Source organism: Dysidea avara, chromosome 4, assembly GCF_963678975.1.
Source record: "Dysidea avara chromosome 4, odDysAvar1.4, whole genome shotgun sequence".
NCBI classification, from domain to species: domain Eukaryota; kingdom Metazoa; phylum Porifera; class Demospongiae; order Dictyoceratida; family Dysideidae; genus Dysidea; species Dysidea avara.
Window position 1 is genome coordinate 42,084,521 of NC_089275.1, and position 17,228 is coordinate 42,101,748.

General features: G+C 39.5%; 2 protein-coding genes across 2 annotated transcripts in view; one reads left to right on the forward strand and one right to left on the reverse strand.

Moving 5' to 3' along the window:
- The window catches only part of LOC136252200 (uncharacterized), a 39,492-nt gene that overhangs the window by 15,020 nt on the left and 7,244 nt on the right, over positions 1 to 17,228 (forward strand). The window lies entirely within an intron of this gene.
- Positions 3,883 to 4,455, reverse strand: LOC136253869 (uncharacterized). The gene has a single exon (XM_066046529.1). It carries the CDS (start codon positions 4,453 to 4,455, stop codon positions 3,883 to 3,885), a length of 573 nt encoding a protein of 190 aa, XP_065902601.1.

Sequence of the window (17,228 nt, forward strand, 5' to 3'; positions counted from 1 at the left end):
CTTCTTCTAAGAAGCAATCTTGCCATTAAGCTGGTACTGCATAACTAAAATGTATTACAGCGTAACTATGCAGAAAAGCAGTTTTTAATGCCAACTTCCTTGAACCCATTACAAACAATACTGGGCCTACCCTTAAAATACGAACCCTTAAAATAGGAGAATATCAATTCCATCTACTGGACACTTAATGGCTTTATATCTCTTATCAATTGGAACCACCTCGGAGACTTGGGGGGTGAATGTAAAAAAAAATCTTGGCTACCAGTCCTGAAACTGCAAATGTAAAAAGTCTTTAGCAGACTTATTTATACTGCCACATCCAGGGGCTGTAGCTAATCCATGCAATTGCAAAACAACATCTAATTTTGACTATCCAATATGTAGCTGGAGAATGGAGGATGTCATTTGAGCCTTGAAAAAATTGTTGAAGATCAATAAAAGCTGGGTGGTCACTTGATAACTTCAATTCATTTCTCTTTTCATTCACATAGAGAATTAAAATCTTCTCAAGGTATCACTTCATTGTTATTTTGTTTGACCAATAGTTGTCTGAATGTGTGACATGTCATATTAATGGAAATCATACTGGTCGATCAGTCTTTCCTTCATAAACCAATTGAAGTGGTAAAAAAATCTCCTGTCATTGAACCACAAAACACCACTGCTATTTGTCTCTTATCATCTGTAGCAACTATGTCTACCCTTTAGTTCCTTCTTCTGCCATGGTCCAAGGTGTAACTGGGACATATTTCAAAGCTGTCTGAGCAAAGTTCAAGATAAGCTCATCAGGAATCTCATGAATGGTAACAATATTTTTAATCTCCCATAAAAAGTCTTCTTTCAACTTTTCAAACGTTCAGCATCAACTTTTGCTATGCTACAAGCCTTCCACTTCACATAACCCATTTTGTTTTAACACATTTTTCCCTACTCATTTGTCAGTTCAATCTTTCCACCATTATCAGGCAGCTGATTTGCATCATGGGCCATCAACCAGCCAGCAATGATTACCACTGAGGTGTTAATGGTTAAACCATGTTTCCTTGACATGTTGCGGCACTTGTGCATCTATCTTCTCCCCAATGAGCAACAGCCAACGTGTCTTCTTACGAGGCAATTTTTTAACTTCACCTTGGCACCCTTGTCCTTATCACTGTCATCGCTGTATTCAGTGTCAGGTTTCTTCAGTGGTGCAGGTTGCAATAAGTCCAATTGATAAAAATTTTTCTGCCTTTATCAGACAGAACTTATATTGCCTTTGACACCAGTTCAATTGCTGTCAGATTATACAACAATTATTGATCAAGACACATGGTAGTGTGTCGTGCGGTCCAAGAAGCCGGCACGCAACACCCATGAGTATATTGACAGGAAGAACAAAAACACAATTTTCGCACCTCCGTAGCTCTGTGCTGCCTTGATGAAACAAGACGATTTTTGCTGTGGACACACCCTCCAACTTCAGTACTCCACATTCCAAATTTGAGCGAAATCGCTTCAAGCGTTCCTGAGATATGTGACTTCAAAAATTGGCTTAGTTTCTTTGTTTTTTTCTTCTTTTTTTTCTTCCTCTTTTCACACACTTACAAAAACTGCTATAAAACATGAATGCCTAATTCTATTGCCTTGAAATTTGGCACACAGTAGGGGGGTATAAAGGCGCATCTCTGTACCAACTTTGGCTGGAATACGATAAATAGGCAAAGAGTTATTAGCAATTATTCACGAAAAATAACACCAATATTTTGTCACGCCTACAGGGTAAACCTCTTATGGGAAGAAGCTGAAAATTGGTGGGTGAATAGGTTAACTATTGAACCTCAAACCGTTTGTGGTTTGAAAGAAATCTAGCTAAAAACCAGGAAGCTACAACGAAAAAACCAACACTGTGTAACAATTACACAATCGAGATTAGCTAATAAAAAACGACTACTTGCTACGCCTACCAGAAAACCGCTTGGGGTAATGCTTTGAAATTCGCTGTACAGATGGAGTAATCATCTTAGAGAAAGGCTCTTCAATGGTGTAGAAGAATCAGACTTAAAGCCACAGAGTTATAACATGAAATCCAACTTGGTGTAGAAAGTGCTAGATCAAGCTACTCTAATAGAGCAGTCAACCTAATAGAGCAGTCACCCTGAAAAGAATTCAAAAGATCAGCTAGAAACAAGAACCTGTATAGAGATCAGCTACAAACAAATCGCTCTGTAGAGAGTTCAGCTACAAACAAATCACCTTGTAGAGAGATCAGCTAGAAGAAGTTACCTTGTAGGGAGTTCAACTGCGTAGTTCAGCTAGAAGAAGTCACCTTGTAGAGAGTTCTGTTACAAAGAAACCACCATGTAGAGAGTTTAGCTGCAAAAGATCACCTGTAGAGAGTTCAGCTACAAACAAATCACCCTGTAGAAAGATCAGTTAGAAGAAGTCACCTTGTAGAGAGTTCAGTTACAAAGAAACCACCATGTAGAGAGTTCAGCTACAAACTAGTGACCCTGTAGAGACATCAGCTAGAAGAAGTTACCTTGTAGAGAGTTCAGCTACAAAGAAACCATTATGTAGATAGTTTAACTACAAACAAGTGACCCTGTAGAGACATCAGCTAGAAGAAGGTACCTTGTAGAGAGTTCAGCTACAAAGAAACTATCATGTAGAGAGTTCAGCTGCAAACAAATCACCAGTAGAGAGTTCAGCTACAAACAAATTACCCTGTACAGAGATCAGCTAGAAGAAGTTACCTTGTAGAGAGTTCAGCTACAAACAATTCACCCTGTACAGAGATCAGCTAGAAGAAATTACCTTGTGGAGAGTTCAGCTACAAACAAATCACCCTATAGAGAGATCAGCTAGAAGATGTCACCTTGTAGAAAGTTCAGTTACAAAGAAACCACCATGTAGAGAGTTCAGCTGCAAACAAATAACCTGTAGAGAGTTCAGCAATGGAAAGATCATCCTGTAGAGAGTTCAGCTAGAAGAAGTCACCCTGTAGAGAGTTCAGCTACAAAGAAACCACCATGTAGAGAGTTCAGCTGCAAACAAATCACCCTGTAAAGAATTCAGCTACAAACAAATCACCCTGTAGAGAGATCAGCTAGAAGAAGTTACCTTGTAGAGAGTTCAGCTACAAAGAAACCATCATGTAGAGAGTTCAGCTGCAAACAAATCACCTGTACAGAATTCAAATCATCCTGTAGAGAGATCAGCAAGAAGAAGTCACCTTGTACAAAGAAACAATCATGTAGAGAGTTCTGTAATAAATATATGTATTATATATATAATTTGTACATTTACTAATAAAATCAGAAATATTTAAAGTATTTAACATCTGCTTCATCTTTTCTTCTTCCTGTGGTAAAGAAAAAAAAAGATAGGTTTAAAAAGCCCCATGGGGGTATACAAATACAAAATGAAGTGAAATCTAATCCAAAACAGCCAAGCTGTAAAAAAAGAGTGCGGCCCTCAAAAAGGCTATGGTGAAATCCAAGGTGGCAGCCAAGAAATGGCTGTGATGGTAGGTTAATGGTAAAAATTTTAATAACGACAATTCAGGTGAATTTTGGTGCCGCTTGGTCTTGGCACAAAATTCACCTGAATTGTCGTTATTAAAATTTTTACCATTAACCTACCATCACAGCCATTTCTTGGCCGCCACGTTGGATTTCACATCTTTTTCACCATAGCCTTTTTGAGGGCCGCACTCTTTTTTTCAGCTTGGCTGTTTTGGATTAGATTTTATCACACGATTATCCCACTCAAACCGGTACAACTAGTATTGTTACATAACATACATTACATCATTGGAATAACATGTATGCATAAAGTCTGTTCATACCACATCTCCCCTCACAGGTTCAGTCGATCAGGAGGATGAATCTGTGTACCGGTTCATGTACGAGTCATGACTCTACTAAGTTCTGGAGTTGTGGACTCAGTCCTTGTGAGATGTGGTACATCAGGTACATTTCTCAATTGACTTCTATTCCGTCTGACATTGCCAGTTGGTGTCTCTATAACATAAGATCTCGGAGCACCAGCTGAGGACTGTACTTGTGCTTGTATTGGGGTCTCTCCTGAGGTGACCCACACTTTAGTATTGTCAGGAATGTCTGGCAGTTCATGTACACGGTGATGATGGTCAAAGTCTTTCTTCTGTCGCTTCTTGAGTGCTTGGTCACTCTTTCGAAACTCTTCAAGGTAAGGCCATTGTGGAGTGAGCTGTTTGTCAGTCTGGAGCAAGCTTGTTCTGATACATCTCCCCATCAACAGTTCGGCAGGACTACGGTTACACCAAGGTAAAGGTATTGCCCGAAAAGTGAGTAGAGCTAGGTTCAAGTCTTCAGAACACTTCAGTAGCTGTTTTACAGTATGTACAAACCTCTCCACCATACCATTACTCTGGGTGTGATGGGGGCTACTGGTAACATGTTGAATACTATTTGTAGAGGGGAATCCAGCCATTTCCAATGAAGCATACTGAGGGCCATTGTCACTACACAGTACTTCAGAGAAGCCATGTCTTGCAAATATTGGCTGCTATGATGGCAGTTGATGTGGTGATTGACATCTTAACTACTTCTGGGAAGCATGAAAAATAGTCGACAATTAGTAAGTAGTGAACACCTCTTAACTCAAATAAATCAGAACCTTCCACTTGCCTGGGAAATTTAAGTAACTCAGTTGGCTACTTACGATAGTTCACCTCTTTAGCACAAGTATGACAATTCTGAATCATCTGTTTTATTTGTCTAGAGATACCTGGCCACCACCAGATGTCTGCTCTCAGCTTGCACCGCTGTATCCCCTGATGTCCCTCATGAAGTTGCTGCAGTGTCTCATTCTGTAATGAGAGGGGAACAACAATACAATCACTGTTCATTGTACAATAATTAATTGTTGCACACTGAGAGTGAAACTTTGACTTTCCAAATGGAACCAGATTCCCTGACACTTTTCCTCTCTCTGGCCAATTAGTTTGGCAGTACTTAAGTACTTGGGCACAGGTAGCATCTTGGGTCTGTGACTGTTTGTACTCTTCCAATCTCTTTTGAGTTGCTGGTAAAGTTGAAGTAACACTCTCTATAGAGGTTTCTACTTCTTGTTGTAGTGCCATAGAATCAATGTCAACACTAATTGCTGTTACTGGTACTCTGGAACAGACATCAGCTGTAAAGAGAAGTTTGCTTGGGACATGAATAGCAGATCTTGTCAGCCGTAATCGAAACCTTAACACTCTCGGTGGCAAGTTGTCAAGTGTCTTGGACATTAGTAATGGAATAAAGGGTTTATGATCGGACTCAATTTGAAACTCTCTTCCTAGTATGTAGTTTGAGAACCTTTCACATGCCCAGGTGGCAGTCAATGCTTTTTTCTCAATTTGGGCGTATAAGCATTCGGTCTCTGTCATTGACTGAGACATATAGGCTATTGGCTTCCACTGGTCATCAAACTGCTGGAGAAAGACTACCCCTAGTCTGAAAGATGATGCATCTGCAGACACTTTGGTGGGTGCCTTGGGATTATATAGGGCTAACACTGTTGGCTGAGACAATTCCTTCTGAACTTGTGTGAAGGCTGCTTGCTGATCCGATCCCCAGGTCCATGACCGTCTTGTGTTCAACAACTCTCTTAGTGGCTGACTAATCTCAGCTAAGCATGGGGAAAACTTTCTAGCTGGTTGGCCATGCCTAGGAACCTTCTCAACTCAGACACATTATTGGGAGGCTCCATCTGGAGAATAACAGACGTCTTACTGGGATCTGCTTAAATCCCGGACTTGTCAACAATATGACCTAGGAAACTGACACAACTACAGCCAAATTTGCACTTACTAGGATTGAGAGATTCCAGCTTCCTCTAGTCAGCTGAGAGCTGCTGACAGATGGTGGTCATGCTCTGCATGAGTGGCTCCAAAGGTAAGCACATCATTCATGTGACATAAGACACCATCTAGACCTTGTAGGACTTTGCTGGAACAACTCAGGTGCACTAGTAATCCCAAATGGTAACTTCCTAAAATGACCAATGGGAGATATGAGGGTGGTGTAATGCTGTAATTCCTCTGACAGTACAATCTTCCAGAAACCAATATTTGCATCAACTTTGCTAAATATGGTAGCACCCAACAATTGAGCTAATGTCTCATCTACTGTTGGAGCAGGGTGGGGCTCTCTTAATACATTCTCATTAAGAGGTATGAGATCAACACATATTCTGACTGCCCTTGTACTCTTTGGTACAACTACCATACCTGCGTACCACTGGGCTGGTGCTATGACCTTGGCAATTACCCCCAATGACTTCCATTCTCTCCAGCTCATCATGTACTTTATAATGTATTGGTATTGGGATGTTCCTTGCAGTAAGCAAGGCATATGGCTTAGCATCAACTTTCAGCTTAATTACATAGGGTTCTCTCAGTAGCCTAACCCACTGAAAACTTTAGGAAACCTCTGTTGGACCTCCTGCTCACTACACACTGTGTCAACTCGGCACACAAACTGAAGGGACTTAATAGCTAGTAGGCCCAGCAAATTATTTCTAAGACCGTGAATCACAAAAACTGTTTCTGCTGAAGTTCTGTCTCCAACTTGCAGTTTGCCTTGAAACTGTGGGTTGGTCCAAAGAGTGACTTGGAAGGTGGGTGTAAAGTGATCCTTTTAAGGGAGTTGTAAACTTCTTCAGGGATTGGCGTAACCTCAGCCCCTGTGTCCAGCTTAAATGTGACTCCCTTGTCCTCTAACTGTACTATAATAAGCCATGCTGAATCTGTGTTACTGCTCACTACTCCTAGGAACTGGTCAACATTAACAGTCTCAATAGTCAGTTCATCAGCTGGAGCAGACTTCGTCAAGCATTGTGAGCTGAAGTGGCCCTTGCGTTGACACTTGTAACATGTAGCATTGCATGCTGGACACTTATCAGTAGAGTTATGGTGCTTGCCACACCATTTGCAGGGTTTTCGATCAGGTTGAGTCTTGCCTCCACCTTGGGCTGGGTTGTGGGTGCCAGTCTTCTTACCACTTACTAGTTTCTTTCTCACTTCGTCCACGTGACTCCGCCTACCATCCTGTAGTAGCTGATGGTGGTCTTTTACCGCCTCTCTCTGACGAATCATCTTCTTGGCCTTTCGAGGTCCAATTCAGCATCCATTTGAAGGCACTTAGACATTGCAGTGTCCCTTATACCCACAACTAGCCTGTCGCACAGTAATTGATCTGTGAGTTCTCCATATTCACATGTTGCAACTAGGTTGTATAGGGTTGTAATGTATTGTTCAGCAGACTCACCCGGAGCTGATTTCGTCAGTTGAATCTAGCTCTTTCCAGTATAACATTAGGACACACTTTGAAGTAGTCGCAAATTTCCCCACAACAGAAGCGTACTTCTGCCTGTCTTCGGTAGAAATCCCGGTAGAGGTGAGTACATCACCCGCTGGTTCTACCATACAATACAATAGGGCACTGACTTGTCATACTTCTTATTACCTTGAAGAGGCCTGGCACATTTCAAAGCACAACAACTATTGATTTTATTATTGCACAATTATCCTGCTCAAACCGGTACAACCAGTATGTGTTACCATAGATTATTTATTCCCTACATGGGATTGGAAACTGGAGTCATTCCTGTACAAAAACCGTAAGCGATCAGCGTGTAATAATCAACACCTTTCCTTTGAATAGTATGGTTTCATCTTACTGATGAAGAAGAGGAGAGGAAAAGCAGTTTGGCAGCTTGGTCGTTTTATTTGAAGGATTGTAGAACTTTTCTTATATATATAAAGGCATGTGTCTAGTGTGTTGACCTGTAATTCACCATGCAAATACTTCCAGTGAGATTTACTTTACACATTGCATTCAATGTGGTATAGACAGAAAAGGATGGCAGTTAGAAAGTATTTTAAACAAACTTGGTGAAGTGAGATGACAAGTACTTTGTGAGACACATACATGTGCAGTCCAGATTATAATGTGTCATTCAGTAGAAAATCCAGTTATAATTTATTTTTATAGCAACTTATAGGCTTATTGAAAGCATCTCGGGTTGCGCTGAAGACACTTTAGGAGTTGATTATATTGTTTATGCACTCTTAATTGTTATAATAGTGACCCCTGTAAAATTCCTAATTTTCTACATGTATGTCCATAGGTACTGTACTCTAACAGATAAACTAGTACTGTTAGTACTGTAGTTAACCAAGTACAGATATGCTTTATAGTCAAAGTAACATCACTTAGCTCTTTAAAGTACAGATAAATATTGGTACAACTGACAAACCATCATTGTACAGCATATCTAAACCAAAACATCCAAGCTGTAAAAAAAGAGTGTGAACCCCCAAAAAGGCCAAGATAAAAAAAAGATGTGAAATCCAAGGTGACGGCCAAGAAATGGCTGTGATGGTAGGTTAATGGCAAAATTTTTAATTACGACAATTCAGGTGGATTTGCGTTGCCTCCTCCACTAGGATCTGGCACCAAATTCACCTTAATTGTCATAATTAAAATTTTTGCCATTGACCTACCATCACAGCCATTTCTTGGCCGCCACCTTGGATTTCACATCTTTTTTACCTTGGCCTTTTTGGGGGGCCACACTATTTTTACAGCTTGGCTGTTTTGGTTTAAATATCACTTCTTTTTGTATTGCAAGCCACAAAGCTGGCCATATGGCTTTGATGCTCCCTTTTTTCTTTACTGCAGGAATTGTGGAACAAAGGAAGTAATTGTGTGTATAGCTTTTGTCTGATGAAATATTTGTATATTTAACATTGAATGATGATTATCACATACTGTAGTTAATAAGGTGACTTCTTACATAACTGAACTGTAGCTGAAACTCTCATTGTTTGTAGCTGAACTCTTTTCAGGGTGATTTGTTTCTAGCTGAACTCTCTACAGGGTGATTTGTTTGCAGCTGAACTCTACATGGTGGTTTCTTTGTAGCTGAACTCTCTACAAGGTGACTTGTTCTAGCTGAACTCTCTACAGAGTGGCTGAACTCTCTACAGAGTGATTTGTTTGCAACTGAACTCTCTACAAGATGATTTGTTTCTAGCTGATCTCTCTATAGTGTAACTTGATTGTAGCTGAACTCTCTACAGGGTGACTTGTTTCTAGCTGAACTCTCTGTAGGGTTATCTGTTTGTAATTAAACTCTCTACAGGATGGTTTCTTTGTAGCTGATCTCTCTACGAGGTGACTTGTTTCTAGCTGATCTCTCTACAGGGTGAACTTGTTTCTGGCTGAACTCTCTACAGATGATTTATTTGCAGCTGAACTCTCTACATGGTGGTTTCTTTGTAGCTGAACTCTCTACAAGGTGATTTCTTCTAGCTGATCTCTATACAGGGTGATCTGTTCGTAGCTGAACTATCTGCAGAGTGATTTGTTTGTAGTTGAACTCTCTACAAGGTGATCCTTCTAGCTGATCTCTCTACAGGATGACTTTTTCTAGCTGAACTCTTTACAGGGTGATCTGTTCATAGCTGAACTCTCTACAGGGTGATTTGTTTGCAGCTGAACTCTCTACATGGTAGTTTCTTTGTAACTGACCTGTCTATAAGGTGATGTCTTGTAGTTGATCTCTCTACTGGATGACTTGTTTCTAGCTGATCTCTCTATAGAGTTATAACTTTCTCTATGTAATAGTTAGACTTCAGACCACAGGGGTCTAAGTAATTTAGTAACCCGATGGCCCTGTGTCGTGGCGCCTGAGCGAAGCGAAGGCGCTACTACAGGGCCTGAGGGTTACTAAATTACTTAGACCCCTGTGGTCTGAAGTCTAAGTTATTTAGACCCTTTATGTAGTTGTTGTACCTTAACATTGTTGACAGCTGCTTGTGACAGAGAAATGTAGCGTTCATTAGTAGAAACAAGCCATTACACGGGTTTAAAATTAATTTTCAGGTGGCGATGCGTTGCCAACGCTACCAGTCCGGGTGCGCGTAATAAACATGAAAAGGGTCTAAGTAAACATGAAAGGGTCTAAGTAAACATGAAAAGGGTCTAAGTAACTTAGACATCTCCAAAATCCACCAAATTCACCACCAAAAGGGTCTAAGGAGTTATAAAATGTTTCTATAGCTGAACTCTTTACAGAGTGGTTTTTTTGATTGGTTGCTGAAATTTCCAGCTACGTGGTGACTTGTTTGTACTATAGAGTGACTTGTTTGTAGCTGCACTCTCTACAGAGTGACTTACTTGTAGCTGAACATTGTATAAAGTAACTTGTTTATAGCTGATCTAGATGAATTCTCTACTGGGTAGCTTTTTTGTAGCTGAACCCTCTACACAGTGACTTGTTTGTAACTGAATTCTCTACAGAGTGAACTTGGTTGTAGCTGAACTCTCTACAGGGTGACTTGTTTATAGCTGAATTCTCTTCAGTGCGACTTATAATGTTCTGAATCTCTACAACAACATATTTGTAGCTGAACTCTCTACAGGGTGACTTACTTATAGCTGAATTGTCTATAAGATTAACTTTTTGTAGCTGAACTCCCTACAGAATAACTTGCAATGTAATATAATTCTATAATGGAGTAAGTTATAAACGAACTGAATGCTCTATTAGGGTGACTGTTCTATTAGAGTATCTCGATCTCGTGTAGTTGGCTTTGGAATCATAACTCCGTGGTTTGTACTCCGATTCTTCTGTACTACTGCAAGGACTTTCTATGATAATTATTCCAGCTACACACCGATTTTCAGCTCATTGCTCTAAGCAGTTTGCCTGGTAGGCGTGAAAACTAATAATTTTTTTATTCATAAAAATCGATCGCGTAATTGTGACACAGGTTGGGTTTTGTGTCATATCTCGGTGGCCTTTAACTGGATTCCTTTCAAACCACAAAAAGGTACTCCTACGATAGTTACTCCATCTACATACAGGGTGTAGCAATTTTCAGCTCATTCCTTCAAGTGGTTTACCCTGTGGGCATGACAGACCTTCTACCTTATTTTACACAAATAAGTGGTCATAACTCCGTGAATGTTCATCAGATTCCTACCAAACTTGGTACTGAGATTCGCCTTAATGAGCTGTTTACGTGTGCAAAATTGCAGCCCGATTGGAGTACGAATTCGTGTTTTATGGCGGATTTTGCAAAGTGTGCAGAAAGAAGAAGTAGAAGAAAAAGAACAAAGTAAAACAACCCAAATTTTGGCCGCTCGTATCTCAGAAATGACTGGAGCGATTTTCTTCAAATTTGGAATGTGGACTCCCCTACCTAGCCGGCACTTCTATAGCAACTTTGGTGTCAATCAGATAAGGAATCACGGAGCTACAAAGGTGTGAAAATCGCGTTTTCTTTCTTCCTGTTAATATACTCATGGTGTGGCGCGCTGGCTTCTTGGGCCGCACGACACACTAACGTGTGTCTTGATTATTATCTGTTAAGTACACATAATATCAAGACACACAGTAGTGTGTCGTGCGGCCCAAGAAGCCGGCGCATAACACCTGTGAGTATATTGACAGGAAGAAAGAAAACGCAATTTTCGCACCTCCGTAGCTCTGTGTTCCATTGATGAAACAAGACGATTTTTGCTGTGGACATGCCCTCCAACTGCAGCACTCGACATTCCAAATTTGAGCGAAATCGCTTCACGCGTTCCCGAGATATGCGACTTCAAAAATTGGCTCAGTTTCTTCGTTTTTTTTCTTCTTATTTTTCTTTTTCTTGTCGCACACTTACAAAAACTGTTATAAAACGCGAACGCCACATCCAATTGCCTTGAAATTTGGCACACAGAAGGGGGATATAAAGGTGCATCTCGGTACCAACTTTGGCTGGAATACGATAAACAGGCAATGAGTTATGAGCGATTATTCACGAAAAATAACACCAATATGTTGTCACGCCTACAGGGTAAACCACGTATGGGAAGAAGCTGAAAATCGGTGGGTGAATAGGTTAACTATTGAACCTCAAACCTTTTGTGGTTTGAAAGAAATCGAGCTAAAAAAACAGGGAAATACAACGAAAAAACCAACAGTGTGTAACAATTATGCAATCGAAATTAGCTAATAAAAAAAACGACTGCTTGCCACGCCTACCAGATAAACCGCTTGGGGTAATGCTTTGAAAATCGTTGTACAGATGGAGTAATCATCTTAGAAAGGCTCATCAATGGTGTAGAAAAATCAGACTTAAAGCCACGGAGTTATAACACGAAATCCAACTTGGTGCAGCAAGTGTGAGATCGAGATACTCTAATAGAGCAGTCATCCTAATAGAGCAGTCACCCTGAAGAAAATTCAAGAGATCAGCTAGAAACAAGAAACCTGTATAGAGATCAGCTACACACAAGTCACCCTGTAGAGAGATCAGCTAGAAAAAGTTACCTTGTAGGGAGTTCATGCAACTATGGAAAGAGATAGTTCAGCTAGAAGAAATCACCTTGTAGAGTTCAGCTACAAAGAAATCGCCCTGTGGAGAGATCAATAGAAGAAGTTACCTTGCAGAGAGTTCAGCTACAAAGAAACCATCATGTAGAGAGTTCAGCTACAAACAAATCTCCCTGTAGAGAGATAGCTAGAAGAAGTTACCTTGTAGAGAGTTCAGCTACAAAGAAACCATCATGTAGAGAGTTCAGCTACAAACAAATCTCCCTGTAGAGAGATCAGCTAGAAGAAGTTACCTTGTAGAGAGTTCAGCTTCAAACAAATCACCCTATAGAAAGATCAGCTAGAAGAGGTCACCTTGTAGAGAGTTCAGTTACAAAGAAACCACCATGTAGAGAGCTCAGCTACAAACTAGTGACCTTGTAGAGACATCAGCTAGAAGAAGTTACCTTGTAGAGAGTTCAGCTACAAAGAAACATTCTTTAAAGAGCTCAGCTGCAAACAAATCACCTGTACAGAATTCAGCTACAAACAAATCACCCTGTAGAAAGATCAACTAGAAAAAGTTACCTTGTAGAGAGTTCAGTTACAAAGAAACCACCATGTAGAGAATTCAGCTACAAACTAGTGACCCTGTAAAGACATCAGCTAGAAGAAGTTACCTTGTAGAGAGTTCAGCTACAAAGAAACCATTATTTAAAGAGCTCAGCTGCAAACAAATCACCTATACAGAATTCAGCTACAAACAAATCACCATGTAGAGAGATCAGCTAGAAGAAGTTATCTTGTAGATAGTTCAGCTACAAACAAATTACCCTGTAGAGAGATCAGCTAGAAGAAGTTAACTTGTAGAGAGTTCAGCTACAAAGAAACCATCATTTAGAGAGTTCAGCTTCAAACAAATCACCTGTAGAGAGTTCAGCTACAAACAAATCTCCCTGTAGAGAGATCAGCTAAAAGAAGTTACCTTGTAGAGAGTTCAGCTACAAACAAATCACCCTGTAGAAAGATCAGCTAGAAGAAGTCACCTTGTAGAAAGTTCAGTTACAAAGAAACCACCATGTAAAGAGTTCAACTACAAACTAGTGACCTTGTAGAGACATCAGCTAGAAAAGTTACCTTGTAGAGAGTTCAGCTACAAAGAAACCATTCTGTAAAGAGCTCAGCTGCAAACAAATCACCTGTACAGAATTCAGCTACGAACAAATCACCCTGTAGAGAGATCAGCTAGAAGAAGTTACCTTGTAGAGAGTTCAGCTAGAAGAAATTACCTTGTAGAGAGATCCCTGTAGAGAGATCAGCTAGAAGAAATTACCTTGTAGATAGTTCAGCTACAAACAAATCACCCTGTAGAGAGATCAGCTAGAAGAAGTTATCTTGTAGATAGTTCAGCTACAAACAAATCTCCCTGTAGAGAGATCAGCTGGAAGAAATTACCTTGTAGAGAGTTCAGCTACAAAGAAACCATTCTGTAAAGAGCTCAGCTGCAAACAAATCACCTGTACAGAATTCAGCTACAAACAAATCACCCTGTAGAGAGATCAGCTAGAAGATATTACCTTGTAGATAGTTCAGCTACAAACAAATCTCCCTGTAGAGAGATCAGCTAAAAGAAATCACCTTGTAGAGAGTTCAGCTACAAAGAAACCACCATGTAGAGAGTTCAGCTGCAAAGAAATCACCCTATAGAAAATTCTGCAAGAAACAAATTGCCCTGTAGAAAGATCAGTTAGAAGAAGTTACCTTTTAGAAAGTTCAGCTACAAAGAAACCATTCTGTAAAGAGCTCAGCTGCAAACAAATCACCTGTACAGAATTCAGCTACAAACAAATCACCCTGTAGAGAGATCAGCTAGAAGATATTACCTTGTAGATAGTTCAGCTACAAACAAATCTCCCTGTAGAGAGATCAGCTAGAAGAAATTACCTTGTAGAGAGTTCAGCTACAAAGAAACCATTCTGTAAAGAGCTCAGCTGCAAACAAATCACCTGTACAGAATTCAGCTACAAACAAATCACCCTGTAGAGAGATCAGCTAGAAGATATTACCTTGTAGATAGTTCAGCTACAAACAAATCTCCCTGTAGAGAGATCAGCTAGAAGAAATTACCTTGTAGAGAGTTCAGCTACAAAGAAACCATTCTGTAAAGAGCTCAGCTGCAAACAAATCACCTGTACAGAATTCAGCTACAAACAAATCACCCTGTAAAGAGATCAGCTAGAAGAAATTACCTTGTAGATAGTTCAGCTACAAACAAATCTCCCTGTAGAGAGATCAGCTAGAAGAAATTACCTTGTAGAGAGTTCAGCTACAAAGAAACCACCATGTAGAGAGTTAAGCTGCAAAGAAATCACCCTGTAGAAAATTCTGCAAGAAACAAATTGCCCTGTAGAAAGATCAGTTAGAAGAAGTTACCTTTTAGAAAGTTCAGCTACAAAGAAACCATTCTGTAAAGAGCTCAGCTGCAAACAAATCACCTGGACAGAATTCAGCTACAAACACATCACCCTGTAGAGAGATCAGCTAGAAGAAGTTACCTTGTAGATCGTTCAGCTACAAACAATTCACCCTGTAGAGTGTTCAGTTACAAAGAAACCACCATGGAGATTTCTGTAATCAAATTATGTATATATTATATATATAATTTGTACATTTACTGATAAAATACTTAAAGTACATCTACTTCATCTTTTCTTCTTCCTGTAGTAAAGAAAAAAAAGCATAGGTTAAAAAAGTCCCAAAGCTGGCCATAGGCCGGCTTTGGGGTATACAAATACAAAAAGAAATGAAATCTAATCCAAAACAGCCAAGCTGTAAAAAAAGTGTGCGGCCCTCAGATAGGCTATGGTGAAAAAAGATGTGAAATCCAAGGTGGCGGCCAAGAAATGGCTGTGATGGTAGGTTAATGGTAAAAATTTTAATAATGACAATTCAGGTGAATTTTTGTGCCAAGACTTGTCATTATTAAAATTTTTACCATTAACCTACCATCACAGCCATTTCTTGGCCGCCACCTTGGATTTCACATCTTTTTTCACCATAGCCTTTCTGAGGGCCGCACACTTTTTTACAGCTTGGCTGTTTTGGATTAGATACTGTATAACCAGAAATTTTGGTGACCAGACATTTGCTTAACAAATTGCATTTAGCTAGAGTTTAATGTTTAATTTGACAAAATGCATGTGGAGTCCCAAGTGGTAACAAGGTAAGGTATTTATAGCCAGCCATTTTGCTACACACTCTCACTAGCTACGTATTTTAATTGGTATCAGATTTGATAAAACTCCACTTGCTTGTACTTCTGTTTTGACAATCTTCTCAACATCATCATACTTGATGAGCTTGCTCAATACAGCACCTTGCTTCTTGCTTGATCTTGTTTGGTTAAAATATTAATATTAATATGGAAAGATTTTAATCTGGCAATTATGTAATGAGGCTTTGCAATCTGTACGTGATTTAAAATTTTGAAATCCAATTTGTGATTTGAAACTTGTTTTCCTTCCACTCATGGTATATGTATGTTACTGTGGATTAAAGGATTATTAATGAACAAATTGGTCATAAAAAATATTTAGATAAAAAGAAATGTATTGTACCAATGTATTATTATATAGAAGGTACCATCTTGGCACCTCTTTACTGGTTTTGTCATTAACCATGATAGCGGGTTCATAATAGGAATCACTCATATTTTTTGCAAATAAGATCTTTATAGAACGCACACTAAAAAATCACCTTGGGATGCTTCCTTCAACTCAAATAACCTTCTAGTGTTTTGTTGAAAGGAGAATAAGTCCGCTAGTAAGTACCAAGAGAAAACTGCATTTTAAGACATATTTGCAAATTGTGTTGTGCTACATAGTAGTATCTCCAGACACACGATTCTTTTGTTATGTATGAAGCTAATCAACTGAAAAATGGACAATTCCATTCTGTTGTGCACACCATAATTAGTTGGGATTCATTACAAGATTAATTATCATACAATTTTTGCACTCCATTTCTTGATCTTATTTATATTGCAAAGCATTAATGTAACTGCAGATTCTTCATGAAGACACCAAATACCTTGAAAGAAACTGCCTGGGCACAATTGCCATGGTCATACAAGCTAGTATTTTTTTTAAAAATTGTTAATTTAAAATGAAGTAGGAATCTATGCAATAAAAGTAGTGAAACAGAAGATGAATGATGGTATTGCAGCATAGTTCAGTGGGAAAGTCCCCTACTTTGGCATTATAGCTAATGTGCCAAAGTAGTAACTTTCCCATTGAGTTATGCTGTAATAACATCATTCATCTCTTGTTTCACTACTTTTTATTGCATAGCTAGATCCCTACTTCATTTTTAAATTGACAATTTTTTTAAAATACTAGTTTGTTTAGTTTTTTGTTGTAGCACAGCTAGTTACAGTGTAACTTGTGAGCTAGCTATTAAGTTCCTGTACAGCTTATTAAAGTACGTACTGTGCCAAAATTGGAAACACATAGGCCCGTAGTAGTGTGCATAGCTTACCTTTGATCATAGTGGCCGCAGTGGCGCTCAGATCTATGACCTGTCTCAGTACAATGGTCCACGTTCTATTCACCCGGGCTGGAAGTTGTTCGAACGAACAGGCCCTTTCAGTTGTCTGGAGCTTAGTCTTGACTAACAGGATGAAGTAATACAATTTCCACTCGACTACTATCCAGTCACTTGTTGATCTCACTGTCTGGCCATGGCACTGAGTGACTGAGTCAGTGTGTTCAGAGGAACAAGCCGTTGAATATCAGTCCGTCTATTAAGTTGTAGTCCGAGCATTGGCAAAAGTCGAAGTGACAACTCAGCGGCCTTAATATTAGGTTTCATGTGCAACATTTGAAATTATAAGCGCCCCACTT

What these genes read in the sequence shown, in the direction of transcription:
- LOC136253869 (XM_066046529.1), bottom strand. Translation starts at nt 4,455, where the DNA reads ATGGCTGGATTCCCCTCTACAAATAGTATTCAACATGTTACCAGTAGC.